The 16,032-nt window shown below is 35.8% G+C and overlaps 2 protein-coding genes and 2 pseudogenes across 3 annotated transcripts; 1 reads left to right on the forward strand and 3 right to left on the reverse strand.

Moving 5' to 3' along the window:
• Window positions 1-2,061: 2,061 nt before the first annotated feature.
• LOC120116240 (protein NODULATION SIGNALING PATHWAY 2-like) lies at window positions 2,062-3,751 on the reverse strand. The gene has a single exon (XM_039136781.1). It carries the CDS (start codon window positions 3,674-3,676, stop codon window positions 2,165-2,167), a length of 1,512 nt encoding a protein of 503 aa, XP_038992712.1. The 5' UTR covers window positions 3,677-3,751; the 3' UTR covers window positions 2,062-2,164.
• A 1,169-nt stretch (window positions 3,752-4,920) lies between these two features.
• Window positions 4,921-5,613, forward strand: LOC120116228 (annotated as a pseudogene).
• A 633-nt stretch (window positions 5,614-6,246) lies between these two features.
• LOC120116198 lies at window positions 6,247-7,225 on the reverse strand (annotated as a pseudogene).
• Window positions 7,226-10,207: 2,982 nt separating this feature from the next.
• On the reverse strand, window positions 10,208-15,814 carry LOC120116229 (ubiquitin-activating enzyme E1 1-like). 2 transcript variants are annotated; one of them, XM_039136771.1, is made up of 7 exons: window positions 15,594-15,814; window positions 14,985-15,364; window positions 14,222-14,439; window positions 13,139-13,933; window positions 11,840-12,708; window positions 11,316-11,748; window positions 10,208-11,005 (listed from the first exon to the last, which is right to left on the reverse strand). In XM_039136771.1, exons 2-7 carry the CDS (start codon window positions 15,358-15,360, stop codon window positions 10,409-10,411), a joined length of 3,288 nt encoding a protein of 1,095 aa, XP_038992702.1. In that variant the 5' UTR covers window positions 15,361-15,364; window positions 15,594-15,814; the 3' UTR covers window positions 10,208-10,408. The 2 variants fall into 2 exon arrangements, with proteins under 2 accessions (XP_038992702.1, XP_038992703.1); XM_039136772.1 differs by lacking the exon at window positions 15,594-15,814 and adding an exon at window positions 15,432-15,539 and having other exon boundaries at window positions 14,985-15,296.
• Window positions 15,815-16,032: the final 218 nt, after the last annotated feature.

The following is a 16,032-nucleotide window of genomic DNA, read 5'->3' on the forward strand; positions in this document are numbered from 1 at the left end:
ATATATTTTAAGGCTATGGGTCTAAAATAAAATCTTAATCTAAGTGAAGTGCGAAAACAAAATATTTAAGGCTCAAATTGAAAAACTCCAAATAATTTTGATATTTACTTTAAAACTCAAAATTTCTTGTTCGTTAATGAAATGAATGTTATTAATAATCTATTAGTGAAAATTTGAGTTTATTTGAGTTAAAATCAAACTTCTGGCATTTGAAGGAATTTTCAGTAAAAATCATTATAATCATTTTTAATGTTACCAAGCAGTTTTAATGGCTTTTGGAGGAAGCAACAGGGGAATGGGTTGAAGTTTGGATGACCTTTAGTATTAAGTCAATGTGAAAGTGATGCAGTTTTAATGGCATTTGGAGGGATTAGTTCTATATATATATATATATTGACAGGTGAAGTAGATAACAATTGTAGACGGTGATTGGAAGGTTTTTCTAATGGTGTGAGACTGGTTTGATCGTGAAGAAGTTTTGTACGTTTCTTTACTCTTCGTTGTATGATTTTTTATAGTGCTCTAGATAGGTGTCGGTTAGGAGTTTTCGTGGCATAGATACTGATGGAACATCCTATAAAGTGATGGTTTAGACTAGTTTGTCGTTGGAAACGATCATGTGATCACTGAAGATTTTACGCAGGAGATACTTACGGTACGGGATAGTAGATAATTGACATGTGATCACTATCGTTAGTTCGCGAAGTACGTTCCTTTATATATGAGAGTTCGCATAGATTTTCAATTCACGTTCCTTTATATATGAGAGTTCGCATAGATCTTCAATTCACGTCTCTGAAGATTTACATGAATCGTATGTTCGCGTGTAGTAACAATATATGTATTGAATCCATGTTGATGGCGGTGGTTGTTTTATCTTCTATTTCTGAATTGAAGTGTTTGAAGGGTTTTTTGATTTTGTCTACATTCAGGCAAGAGACTAATCATATTAGAATTGAAGACCTTGTCAAGGTTTCTTCCATTTCTACAATTACCAACAAAATTATGTATTCTCTAAATGTCTTCCATTCATTCAATATTACCATCTTAACCAACCTTTTACATCAATCTCCTTTTCTCCAAAGATCATAATTAAAAAATAACCCTAAATTCTAAATCCCACTCTCAAATGCTAAAATATTCATTAAAACAACTCTCCATGCCTGATATAAATCCACACCTATCTTTACAGGATAATTTACTGCTACTTTAAGTAATCAAAGCAACCCTCTGAATAAATCCATATATGGTTTTCTTTTCCCCTGTAAATGGTAATTGATTTGCAGTAAATTACTAGAAGATCGAAGATAAAATTAATGGTCAAATTTATAAAGTTAGTATATTGCATATGGGGGATTATAGTATGAGTTGGCAAATAGTGCAGTTCATTTTATATGAAGGATGAAAATGGTGAATGATAAGAAAACTTTAATCATCAAATAGTTCAGATTCAATGAAAGAAAATGATTATAAATCTTAAATATTTGATTAGCAGATTTTTTTTTATTCATCATTCCTATCCTTCTCATAAAACAATAAGATAAACTGCACATTAAATCACTCAATTATCTATGCGGTTTTGTTTTGGTCACACAACTAACTTTTATTTAAAATCATATATAACATTATGTTTTGGCATCATTTTGATCATTCACTGTTAAAAAGTTAATGGTAATGCTTATGTGTCACCATGAGATAATGTCACATCATCATTAAAATAGAAAATATGTCACATCAATAGTTTTGTTAATATTTTAATAAGGTGACCAAAATGAAACTTAATTTTGAAAAAAAATAGTTAGATGATTAAAATGGAACCATGTAAATAATTGAGTGACTATACACATAGTTTACCTAAAATAATAAAACCTAACAAGTTTTCAAATATGAATTGATTGTTGAATTTTATTCAGCCTATAGAAATTTAATATCAGGAAGATGGCAAGTTTTACATATATCAAATAGACTGTTGTCTCTCTATATATCCCTCTCTTTTTTCCTTTTAGTTTCAGGATTTCATCTTGATTAATCCGAACAATCAGTGTCGCAACTTAATTTTAGAGAATGAAACTCCCGACGGAGATTTTCAACACTGTCTATAAAACAATAATGATCTGTCTCTAGAAAAGAATAGGTTACTGCACTAATTTGGTGCATCTTACACTTATATCCAACTAGACATTGTCACCATGGGAGCTCCCATGTAACCCAACACCATTTGATTGTTTTCCTCTCCTTGGACCCTCACCCAATATGAACCCTCCCCTTCACTCACCACCTCCGTAGCTTCCAAATGGTTTTCCCAGCTCATTCTCAGAGGCTCCAACCCTAGTTTTGTGAGACAGCATCCTGCCCTCCAAGTTTCTTTCCATTGCCCAACATCAGCAAGAGAACAAAGATGGGGTACCACAAACAAACATTCCATAGCTATTCTAGCCTCTAGAAACCTAAACTGCTCCATTGACTCGAGCAATGCTTGGAAGTAGATCAGCTGTGCTTCGAAGAAAGAATCGAAACTAGTGTAGTCCATCCATTTTTCGATACCTACTCCGTCACCCAAAGTGATGACGCCTTTGGTTCTATCATTCCCAATCAATGCCTTTGCTGTTGTAAGGAACTCCTCAACGTGCTTCACACTCCTTTGTTCCATGTGAGGGAGCCCAACCATGCAATTGAATGCTAACCAGTCGCTATCCATTTTAACCTTGCTCACTAAGCCTTCTATATCCGTTTCCTCCACCTCCAATCTTAGACCAAAATTCTTTGCATGTTTACATAGTTGCTTCTTTGTGTCCTCAAAATTAGTTGTAGCATTGCAACTGCCACTCTCTTCCTCCCATCTTATTGCTGTCAACCGCAATATTTGTAGCCCTCTCCTTCCAAGTGTTTCGATCAATGGTGGCCATTGTATGCCTTTACCAATATCGAAATCAACAACGTGTAGCACAGTAGCATAGGCAGGGATGGCTTCCAGTATGGATGAATTGGCAGCGAAATGAGCAAACCTACTATAGGGGAAGATCTGATAGAAGGCCTTGAAGGCAGCCTCTTGATTTTTGCTAGATTCTTGCATTAAGTAGCTAGCTTGGTTGTCTGATGATAGGGTCAAATAAAATGCAAGTCTTTCAGTGCTTTTGCCAGTTGGAGAGGCCTTCTCTTTGAGTCGCCTGATAACTTCCCCTGCTAGCTCCATTTGTTTGTTCCCCACGGCATCCCCAAATGCTTTCAACAGATGAAGAATCGATAGGTGGTTATCGATTTCCATGTTTTCATCGGGCAAAACCAGGCATGGTTGAACTGATGGGAGGCCATTCATCGAAATTTCGCCCGACGATGGTGGGAGATGGACATCTTCCATGAGAATCCGTTGCGAAGAGATGCTGCTATCACTGACCATCCATTCAGAGCAGTTTTCAACCCCATCAAGCCTAAATTGGTGATCAATCCATGGTAAGATGGCTGGAAAATGATCGCCTAAAAAGTGGGAACTATTGATTTCACTGCCATATGGAGTTGAAGAAGAAACATCTGAGAAATCTTGAATGGAAACTGATGAAGTGGAAAACTTGAAAGTGTCAACATGGGTATCCATTTCTGGCAAGAAAAAACCTTCTTCAAAGGGTGAGCCTACTGGGTTGTATTTTGGCCAATAAGGGTGGTGGAACTCCATTTGCATCTTCTTGGATGTCAATGTAAAATGAGATTGGTGTTCATGGAGAAAGAAGCTTTGTTATATATAGCCATGGTGAAGAACAAGGAACGAATGATGACAGAAACAATAAATAAAAGAGGAAAGAAAATTCATAAAAATTCTGCACATTGTTTTTATAGAGATAATTTCTCAATACTTCTTCCAATTAAATTCCTCTAATTTCTTTGGTAGCTTATGAGATTCAGAATATTATTGTGGAATAGACTGAGTCAAATATTGCTCCACTCCAAGTCAAAAGAAAATTCAATTCTGAGGAATTCCTAAGGTACAAGCTACCTTTTTTAAAGTCTCCTCCAATCATTTTATCCTATCCCAAATTTGGATTAAAGTAATTAATGAGTGATTTGTAGATATTTCATACAAATCCAAATCAAAGTTCCATCATTACCTACCTACCATTATATAAAATTATATATGAAGCAAGAATTTGCAGCAACCAATCTTTCATGGTGAAGACAAAAAGAAAAACGGTCGCCTTATTTTTTATATTCGTCCACGTGTCCTTGTTTCTTGAAAATTCACAGTTCAATGGGATGTTACGTGGTCAAGCTACGTTGAACATGAGTTACCTACGCATCTTCTTCTTCTACCCTCATTTGGCTGCAATTCTGGCCTCTAGTTACAGTCGTTTACTGTTATTTTTATTTTATGACATATTTATTAAGTCTTTAATGATCTGGAGAATTAATAATGTATGTTTAGAATTCTTTTTACTCAATTGATAATATACTCTCCATATGTAACTATTCATATGGGGAATAAAACTTGATTTGACTTGAAAAGTCAATTTTTCAATTCGACTCTAAATTTTTTTTAAATTTAAATCGAGTTATAAAATGCAACCCAAATAATTCGAAATTTTTAATAATTAGTAGATTGATTTTCAAATTTGAGTCGAGACCCTCGACCATGTATAATATATGTATATCAAATATGAAAAAAAAATATGAAGAAATATATATTATGATTATGAAAAGTCATTTAAATTGGAATCAAATAATCTCATAATATTATATATATATATATACTATTAAATTTAGGGTAAAGTATATACATAGTACCCGAATTTTTATTACACCATTTTATGTGTTGTACTTCTCCACTTCAATCAAAATATCTAACCTCGTTAACCAAAATAAATAACTTCATGTGTTTACCCATTTTTTTCTCCTTAAAATGATTATAATAATAATAGGGGAATGTTTTTTGAAAGCTTGAGTCGTCGGAGGCCAAATCATCAGATAAAGCTCTCACAAAACCCTAGTCTCTCCTCACTTCTTCATTTCGCGTATGCCATGTCAAGGAAAAAGGTTAGAGAGCCCAAGGAGGAAAATACTACCCTTGGACCTGCTGTTCGAAGAGGGCGAGTATGTTTTCGGAGTGGATCACATTTTCGCTTCATTTAACGACACATTTATTCATGTGACTGATTTGTCTGGAAGGGAAACAATGGTTCGCATTACTAGTGGTATGAAGGTGGAGGCTGATAGAGATGAGTCTTCTCCTTATGCTGCCATGCTTGCAGCCCACGATTTTCCCAACGTTGCAAGGAGTTGGGTATTACTGCCCATCATATAAAACTACGAGCAACCGGAGGGAAACGTGACTAAGACTCCCGGTCCTGGTGCACAGTCGGAACTTAGAGCCCTTGCTCAATCATGCATGAAAATCGGACGCATAGAGGATGTTATTCCCATTCCCACCGATAGTACTCGTAGAAAGGGTGGTAGACGAGGAAGAAGGCCGTGACTCGTTGCTTCGTATCAAGTACTCATTGCTGCTGTTGCTATGATATGCTTGTGGTTTCTGTTTTAAACAATTTTCAATTTAGATTCAAGCTTGTTTTGGTGTTTTCTATTGTTGCACATTAGTTCTGTCGTGGATGTTGATGGTAATTTACACACAAGCTGTTGAACTCTTTTAATAATAAGGGAATACTATGGAATGGAATCAATGCCTGACATGACATTTTTGTCTTTATAATTTTACTGTAATAAAATGAGTTTGAAAAAGTGGGTTAACGGGGGTTTGAGAAGAAGAAAAAGAGTGGGTTTAACGGGGTGTGACAGAAGAAGAAGAATGGAGTTAATGGGGGGGGGGGGGGGGGGGGTTAGATGCCACGTCAATAAAAATAACGAGAGGGTAACGACAAGTACATTACTAAAAACGAACTAAAAATTCAATGATTATATTGAAAGTTTTAAAAGTTGAGTGATCAAAATATAAGCGTTTTAAAAGTTCATAGACAATTTATATACTTTACCCTTAAATTTAAACAGAAATTCATAAATGGAAAACTTTTTAAATTAAATTTATGTTATAAAATAAGACTTTTCAACTAGAATAACTCGATATTTTTACTCGATTTCATCAAATACTTAACCCCTACCTACTCAAACTCAGAATCTTATGATATATTTTAATGAATCACAACAAGAATCCGTAGGCCAAGTCCAAATACTAGTTATAAATTTAGTATACAACCCATATATATACATTAAGAATATCAACAATAAATACGACACGAAATCTTAACGAAGTACGTGTTCATCAACAATCTACCAATTAATGGTATATGCAATGACAATCCTACTATTCTTCACCAATAGTTTTCCTTTTTATAGTGAAAAGAAAGTACTAGAGGGGTAGAGCAGAGCAAGAAGGGCACCTGATGAGACCATTTTCATTACAGGCCGTACAAGTCTTGAACCCAGATTTTTGGGTGTACAATCTACGGCTGCCGTAACATTCGTTGCACAAGAGGAACCTATAACAGCCGCAAATGTCGCAAGTACCGGGCTCAGCATCGGGCAATCCTTCCACCAACTTCTTGAGCTCCCCCGTCTCGTGCAGCTGTTTGATCTCCTCTGCGCCGCCCATGTATCTCCCTCCGATGAAACGCGCGGCAAACTCAACTTGCTTTGACCCAGGATTCCTCGCAGTTCCTTTAAGAAACTAGAGTCCATCGACAGATCTCTCTCGTCAATCGAGACCCGGAATCCTTGGAGGATCGATCGGACGGTCTTGCAATCCTCGAATGTCGATCGAACCACAAGCAGGCTCGTGGAATATACCACAATCCGCTTGTCGGCGCCCGGGATAGAAATGGGGCGAACGGAAACCGAATCCGGGGTTTTCCCATTGGGTCCGGTGCGGTCGGGGGCCAAAGAACGGAAGAGGGAGTTGGCGAGTCGCACGCGGTGGAAGACATTGGCTGATCTTTTGGCGGCGGCGGGTGATGAGAGAGGAGGAGAAGAATCCTCGGTGCAAATGCGTTGTATATCTTTGAAAGAGGAGCAAGAAAAAGGAGATGAAGTGTGGTGAATTGGCAATGGCTTTTTTGTGTTATCCCAGGGTCGCCACATTTGATTTGATCAGAGGTTGAAAGATCAGATCACAAGTTCATTATCCAACACTTCATCAGAGACACCAAAATATGACGCCCACATTAGCTCGCTCGCTCGCTCGCTTTGTTCTATTAACTTAGATGAGGAGAGGGGTAGAGTAGGCTAGGTTTAGTCCAAATGAGATATCTAAATATTGTAGATTTGATACTTATAGTTCAAATGTGTCACATAATGAAGATCCCATCATAATTTAAGCATTGTTCATAGTCACAGTTCTACCACTTTTCTCCTGTCTTATCTTATAATTCTTAAACTTTTGGCAGGAAAATTAGAAGACACATTGCTTGTTTTGAAAACCCAAAAATCAAACATAAAAAATTGTATAGTTTAGGCCAAAAAAAAAACAAGATGAATCTTAGTTAAAATATAAATCATGTTTTTTGGTAAAAGGGCTTAGAAATTTATCTCAAGGTTTTGACTTGAGTCCACTAGGAAATATATTCCTCAACTTTTATCATTTGAAATCAGTTAAACTACAAATACAATGTTCTGGCCGTTTTTGTTTTCACAATCTATGCACGTCCATTTTATGAGATTTTAATGACCTCAAATGAATATAGGAATTAGACCTTTAATAATAAACACTAAAAAATTAAATTATAATAACAAGTAAAAATAAATAAATTTACTTATAAATTATTTTTTATTACATTTAATAACAATTTAATAAATGCATCAAATTTTAAATAAAAAACATCAACAAGTTTTATTAAACACAAAACAAGCATGACTCTCTTTTAAGAGGGCTTAAGTTTGATTTCAACCTTCTCCGTCTTGTCAAGAAAATAATAAAAGAATAATTAAATGAAAAATAAAAATAATTTAAAAATATCACATCAGCATGGACGTTAATTTTATAATGATGGATAACCAAAAATGAAATAAAATGTAACGTTCAGAATGATTTGGAAAAAAATTTAAATGATCAAAACATAAATAATATAATATGTGAGCGACTAAATAGACAATTTATCTTTTTTAATTATACTTGGACTTCATAATTTTGGGCCCTAGCAAGTGTCTCTCGTGTCCAGGCTCAGCTACGGATTTGAATATACGAGTCCTTTAACTTTATGAGGACGTTTGGTTCACGGAAAATATCATTGTCAAAAGAGAAAAATATTTTTTGGAATCATGAATTATGTGTTTAATCTTTATGATTAATTTTCATAAAATATTTTTTTATATTTTCTATTATTGTTGTCAAATAATTTGATATGATGTGTCATTGTAAAACTCGTAGTATTAATAAAATAAAAAAATATATAGCAATTAACACATACTTATACTAGTGTAAGTATGTACACAAATCAATATTTTAGTATCTAAAAATAAACACATAATAATATTGGAGTAAAAAATATATAAATTAAAAATATAATTTATTATATTTTTTTATAAACTTTCGTGTAAATATTTTGATTTTAATATTAATAATTCAATTTGTTAAAAAAGAAAATATATATCAATGATAATTTAGTAAAACATACAATTTTCCTATCTTATACTCATTCAATTAAAAATTGTAATCTTATGTCACTGTCAAACAAATAAAATAAGATAATAAAACATTTTCAGTAATATGTTAAGTAATATAATATTTTGATAATCTTATTTTCAACAATAATTTTACATCCCTAAATCAAACTGCACATAATTTTCCAAAACAGAATTTTAAGGGACCGTTTGGTTCACGACATAAGATATTACCGGAGGGAATGGAATCCTCATTCCCCCGTTTGGTTGGTCGGTAATTTTATTTCCGTTAATCTTTTATTACAAACAGTGAATTTTTTGGGATATATTACCGGGAATGTGATGACCCCTTCCCTTAGGTATTGTTAGATTACAGGCGTTTTAGTCTAAAATAGCCTTAATTTTTTTTTCTTTCAAAACTATCATTCTTCTATCATTAAATAATAAAAATTCTACGAATATTAAATTACAAATTTATCCTTAAACTATTTTTGATTTACAAAAATAGTCCATAATTAAAATTTTATATGAAGTTCAAAGTAAAATTTTACTCTTTCATTAAATCTATTTATATTTTCAATTTTGTAAAAAAAATTATATAAATTTTTAAAAAATATATATATAAATTAATTATAGTAATATTATAGTATAATTCAACTTGTAAAAAAATAAATATATAATAAGGACAATTTGATAAAATATACATTTCAATAATCTTTTATTCCTTTAACCAAACACGGTAATCTTACATTCCTACTAAACCAACCAAACACAAAATACAACATTCACAATAATCTGATTCCCCGGTAATCTTTTTATTCCCACTGATAATCTTTTATTCCCGTAATCTTACATTCCGTAAACCAAACGCACCCTAATAACATGGAATAAGAGAGAAGCGTAGTTGCACAAACTTCAAGGCAATAGATGATCCTTCTTGAGATTGTTTAAATTTTGTCAAATGGGAAAGATGAATTCATTCCTAATGGGCATTAAGTCTAGATAAAAGGAGATGTGTCAACAATGTAATTTTTATCGAGTTAGTTTAATAAATACATCAAATATGTAATTTTTCATAAATATTAGCATTAAATTGATTAAAAAATATAAACAACATATTTATAAAGATGACAAACTCATGTATCAAACATTATATCAAGCCTTCAGTTTGCATGGGGGACTTCTAAGAAGTCGAAAATGAATTTTGAGGATGGATTTCCTTTTAATTAACTATGTTGACATTGCCCTAAAACATAGGCAAATAAATAAGCCCAGCAATTTTGAGATTTTCACATCTTTACCGTTTGATGCCTTAAATTTCACTCCAGCAGCTAAAGCATGGTTTGTTGCACTTGCCCAATTCTATTCACCAACATGTGTATATTGGGCACCCAAATTCCATAATTCCTGCAACAGAGAGACGAGCGTGATCTGAAGGAATTGTTCCCTAAAAAGGTTAGAGATGACAAAAGCAAACATCCCATAGTGGAGGGCTCCCAAAGTTCCACATCTCACATGGCTTGGACAGAGGATAACAATACATGCATGATCCACATGCACCTGCACATGCACATGTACATGCTAGCGGCAAAGTGTTACCTATGCATGCATATCCAAGAAATAACATAAAGTAGAAGGATTATATCACATTCTGCAACAAAAGTAACTCAGTTTTTATATGAAATTTGCGACCGTCTAGCAAGATAAATCATAATCCGTTTTGTATGCTCATTGCTACGACACCGTAATAGAAGAATGTCAATGCTATCCTAAAATCACAGCCTTGTTTATCAGGCGGATTACTGAACACACCTCAACGATAGTAGATGGAGATCTGAGGAATGTCAATGTCATTATCATCATCATCCTCACATGCCACCACCACATCCAAGTGCGATCGGTAGGGAGGCAATTCTTCCCTGGCAATTTCCCGAGCCACATCCACCACCTTCTTATCCAATCGTTCCTTGTGTCTTGGGAACATGCTGTTGAAGAGCAGGCAACTTCCATAAGATATGCTGTAAGCATTCAAGCCCTTGTCTTTGAGCCACTGGATGAGTTCCCTCATAGTGGGATTACCTCTCAAGATCCATCTGTCCCACACAGTCCAGCTCATGTCCTGGTGCTTAGTTACCTTGGGCTGAACTGGCTCAGCCATGGAGAACAAAGGCAGTGCTAGGTTTGAAAATGTATTTCTATAGTCCTCCACTTTATGCGCTCCATCTAGAACCTTGTACAGTTCAAGGCAGACAAGGCCAGTTGCCATAGCTGTGGAAGTGGCAATTGCTGGTATGATTCTTCCTGCAATAAACTTTGCTTTTAGCTTATCCACCTCAGGAATGCTATAGTTCCTTGCCCTCATGTTGGCAAGACCAGCGATAAGATCCATGTGATAGTTTGTATCATCATCCTGTAATTCATGGAATTGCATTACCGTTAGTTACCATCACAAGTTGATTAAAATAACACCATAATCGGGGTTTGGGGGGGAGTAAAACCTCAAAGCTATTTTACAACTAACTACTCGTACTCATTTTCCACCGGTCACCAGAAGAAAAGAAGCCTAACACTAAAGACAGACAATTTTGGCCAATAGCCGATCATAATAGCTACAAAGAGTATCTAGAGATTAAAATAAGTATATAATCAATAAGAAGGATGGCACAAAAAGAAAGGGTTACAAGTTATCAGCACAGAGAAGATATGATCGAAGTTCAAACCTTTTCAAATTGAATTGGTTTCATCCTGAATCCTGGTGGCAGGTTGTTCCTGCAACGCTCTAGCTTGAAGAGTAACTCATTAATAACAGCTGAATCATCAGTAGAGGCAGTGGAAATACTAGTAGCCTTCTCATCTGTCTCAATTTTAACACCTTCCTTTGGCCGAAAATCTGGGACTATCACCTTATCAACTGCCTCAGCCAACATCTTTGGATTCTTGGCCCAATCAGGAACTGGGATACCAAATGTTTCAGCTCTAAGTATAGATGCTGCCATAATAAAGTTAAGATGGGTAGGATCAGCAGCTGAAAACTGAAGTGGACGTGGGAATCGCTTTGGAGCAGACCAGAAGGGAGTCCCAGTACTGGTTGCAGCATCCTCAGGAAATGTAAATGTTAACTGCTTCACCCGGTTAACAAAGTAATCTTCAAATCTATATACAAAAGCAGCAGAATGTCAATAAAAAAAATTCTATAAGAAACTAATGAAAACTAAGAATTTTCCTCAACCATCTAAACTGCTACCTTAGGCGAGCCCAGGTGACACAATCTTGGAATGTATCACATTTTTCCCGCTTGAGGCACTCAAGGATGCGCTCTAACTTATCCTTAGCCTGAGCATCACCAGCATTTCTCATTGACGTGGCATATTCAGATGGATTCGAAAGATAAGCATTCACTTCGGCAGGAGTTTTCTCAAGCAAGCCCTCAAACTCAGATCGAGCCCATGTCAAGCAGTGGTCAATATTGTGAGGAAATGAGTGCACTGTGCACATGGGTGCCTGTTTCTCAGGTGGGTCTCTAGAGGCTCCATAGTTCTCAGTTAGATGAGGAATCACCATCTGGGTGTTGCATTTAGCACCAAGAGTTCCCGACTCAAGAAGTGGTTTCTGGAAATATAGGCACCTCTGATCAACATAGAGTCTAGCATTGACATTATCTAATGCACTGATGACCACTGTTAAGTTCTCCCAAAAATCGTCATTAAACACAGACTCAGTTTCAGGACCGGCACGATTTTGCAGAGCTTCAATTTTAAGCTGAGAATTTATAGATGCAGCAGCTGAAGCAGCAACAGTTGATTTAGCCTGCCCGATGTTCCAATCACGGAACAAAAACTGCCTGCTGAGGTTGCTCTTTTCAATTACATCATCATCCGTGATTATAAGCTTGCCCTGAGTACCACATGAGACACCCATCAATGCCATATTTTTCAGAAACTCACAGCCTAGAGCTCCAGATCCAACTATAAACACTTTTGCATCCTCCAGCTTCTTCTGAAGTTTGGAGCCAAACACTGATATTTGTGCATCATAACGGCTATTCAATGGTTTAAAATCACTCGGCTCCAAGGGTTCAGCAGGAAGAGACTCCACTGAGTCAAAATAGAAAAACTGTTGAAAGCAAATGACTACAGTTAATTTTCCACTAAAAATCAAGTTGAAAAGCAGTCGATACCATATATCAGCTGTGAAAGTATCGCACTAAAATAAGTAGCAAAAAATTGCCAAGATAAGGGCCTATGGTACCAGGAAAGAGTAGAGATATAAGATGTAAAGGTCCAAAGAAACCCCCTCCATTTAGCAAAGTCTCCAATTCTTAAAAAAATAGAACTGCCTAGTTTGACAGATAAATTTAATGAAGTGCTTAAAAGATCGAATAGGGTTTCAATTTGTCATTAATAGAAATATAGCCAAATAGCCTAATTTGAACATGTTAACCATCTAAGCATTGGAATCCATACATGCATGCATAGACGGATACCATCTAATATACACATGCAACAATGAGAAAAACATATGGAAGAGAGTAGTTTCAACTAACCTGAAAAAGAGGATGAAATTTTCCAGAACATGCTTTGACTACCTCTTGTCCCACAATGCCTCCAAACATGGAAGCCATGGGATTCAGTACTGCCCTGGCACCAAAGGCAAAGTGCCTAAGAAGTTTTAGGTTAATATCTTCCACTTTACCCTCCCCAAGGCATTCATTGATGTCAGCAGCAATAGATGTAAGCTTTTGAGCATCCTCTTCTGACCCAGCAACAGGGAAGTGGCCAACTTCACAGATAAACCTATCGAGTGCTTGGAATGCAATGTGCAGGAGAGGTGGGCGGTCAAACTTCGAGAAATCACTCAGAAGAAAATCACCAGGATCCTTAAGAGCTTCCTTCAATGGCTTAAAGTTCAACACCTTGGGCTGTTTCACCTGAGTGACAATGCCACCTTTTACATATGTACCAAAATTTGTGGTGTCCTCCTCAAGAGTAAATGAGTATGGCCTCGCACTTTTAATCTTCCGTGGCTTTCCATCATTGAGTTCTGTCATACCCTGAACTTCAGAGAACACGACAAGATCCCCATCCTCAAACTCGAGCCTTTCATCATCAACACATGATACTAGAGCAGGGTTGTCATTGCTGATGGATGCAATTATGCCCGTGTGTGGTTCCTCTCCATCAACATCAAAAACAGTAAACTCGGGACCGAAGTCACAAAAGACAGTACCAAAAAGGCCTCTTACTTCAGTCTTGATAAAGGAAATTGGAGGCTGATGATTATGGCAGTAGTCATTATACTCGAGAGCTTTTTCGAGAGTTATATCAGTGAATACAACGGCCTGCACAAATTAGAAAATAACTAACTGAACAAAGAAAGACATTCGCAAAAAATATAATATAAGAGAGAAAGCAGAGGGGCCATGAATACTCGACCAGAATCAATGGTTAAATCTTATTTTTCCAAGTGCCAAAATTCCATAGTATGGTTCAAAGCAAATCTAGTTGAAGAAACTGTTATCGAATTGCACTTTTATCCCCAAAACTAGAATACAATTTTAAACAAGAAAATCACAGGAAGCCTAAATTTAGGAAAATAAATAGATAAACCAATGAATAAAACAATATACCTGGAAATCAGATAGTTGTTCTTTGGTCAAATTGGTAGTTAAGGTAGAAATGACGACAGCATTGTTTAGGTCCTGCAACTTCTGAACCGAAGCAAGTGCCCTATTCTTACCAACATCATTCTCCGAAAAAACAAAACCACTGGACAAATCCCAAATCTCCACCACTCCCTCATCATGCAAGGTCACAGATTTGACACCAGCAAGAATGAGATTCTTTGCTGCAGAAAGAAAAAGGCATTGAAGTAAACGTTGGAAATCATAAGCTTAATATAAAATTCAAAACAAATTATGGTTATCATAGCATAGTCCTGCACTGCAGTCTGCAGATCATAAACTCTACATATTGGGACAAGTTCATTCAACACTAAATTCTCAATCTCTTTATTCATGATTAGATGGACACACGTCAAGCATAAAAATCCACTTGTGTTGTTTGAAACACCACAGCTATTGTATAAGATAATAAACCATCTTATAATTGTTTACTACATATTGATAAAGCAAGAAAGACTATGTTAACAACAAGAATTGAATATATACTCGACCAATGGGGACAAAATTAACTCTAAAGAACATCATAGAGCACAATGACACATTAAAGCAATCACAATCTCAAGGTCACATTCATCATGCACCACAAAAGCGAGTTGTCAAAATAATATCAAGAAATAAAACATCAACAAAACAAAGCCAAATGATATGATAAACTAAGGAAAAGACGAGAAAAACAAGAAAAAGAAAAGAAGACAAAAAATCAAAATACCAATTTCAGCACCGAGGCCCTGCATGCCAGAGATGAGGATATTTGAGGCAAAAAGCCGGCGCATTGTCTCGCGGCCATACACAGCAAGCTGCCGGCTGTGCAGATCCTCGTCTATATCATTTAGATTCGCACCCCAAGGAGCCATGACCGGTAGCTCAATCACACTAGTGCTACTATAGTTACTTCTGTTGTCCCCTACGGTTAAGGTTTGGTTATTAGCAGTCAAATCGGTGGCATCGGCGGTGGAAATATGATGTTTCTTGATCGGCGGAGTGACAGCAGTGTTGTTTATGTTGTTGGTGCTATTATTATTTTCAGTCTCTCCTTCTACAACCTCTCCTTCACCAGCTCTCTTTCTAGGAAGCATATAGTGCATTAAACTGCCGAAAAAGCCATAAAACCCCAGAAAAACGACCGTCAGTGCCACAAATGTAGACAATTTCATACTATCATCCATACCAAACATTTCAGATTTATCAAGAAAACAAAAAAAGAAAAAGAACCCGAGGAAGATGGGTAAATCCAACCATCAATTTTATCATGACTATTATTATTTTATTAAGATTTAAGCATTTAAAAGAAAGAAGAGTTAAAAGAAAAAAAACGTACCGATTAGGACTCTGATTAAGAAGAGAAAAGAATCTGATGGAAAGAAGGGGAAAGAGAAAAAAAAATTTATATCTGGATTTGGATGGGTATGTTTATGGTTCAAGGTTTGTAAGGAGATGAGAAAGGAATGCATTGATAAAAGGAGAAAGAGGAGGACGAAGGGCATTTAGGGATTTCCCATAAGGAAAAGAATAAAAGAAAGCTTCTCCTGCTTAGGGTTTTGGCTTTGTAAGCAACCGTTTCTCTCTCACTCTCTCATAAGGACGGAAATTGGACTCAAACGACGAATTTTGATCCGATTTGATTTGATTGTATCATATATTTTTGAATAAAATTCATGTTCGGTTTGAGTAAGATTAATTTTTTTAGAAAATAAGTTTGGTTAGATCGTGTTCGGTTTTAAGGTGCAAATATTTGATCCAACTCAAAATATAATATA

The sequence above is a fragment of the Hibiscus syriacus genome, unplaced genomic scaffold (assembly GCF_006381635.1).
Source record: "Hibiscus syriacus cultivar Baekdansim isolate YM2019G1 unplaced genomic scaffold, ASM638163v2 tig00110287_pilon, whole genome shotgun sequence".
NCBI lineage: Eukaryota > Viridiplantae > Streptophyta > Magnoliopsida > Malvales > Malvaceae > Hibiscus > Hibiscus syriacus.

Excerpts from the sequence above, each read along its gene's own strand:
- LOC120116240 (XM_039136781.1), bottom strand. The coding sequence starts at position 3,676 with ATGCAAATGGAGTTCCACCACCCTTATTGGCCAAAATACAACCCAGTA.
- LOC120116229 (XM_039136771.1), bottom strand. The coding sequence starts at position 15,360 with ATGCACTATATGCTTCCTAGAAAGAGAGCTGGTGAAGGAGAGGTTGTA. Across the intron at positions 13,934-14,221 it reads AACAACTATCTGATTTCCAG|GCCGTTGTATTCACTGATAT; the intron begins GTATATTGTTTT and ends TAATTTGTGCAG. Across the intron at positions 11,006-11,315 it reads AACCAATTCAATTTGAAAAG|GATGATGATACAAACTATCA; the intron begins GTTTGAACTTCG and ends CATGAATTACAG.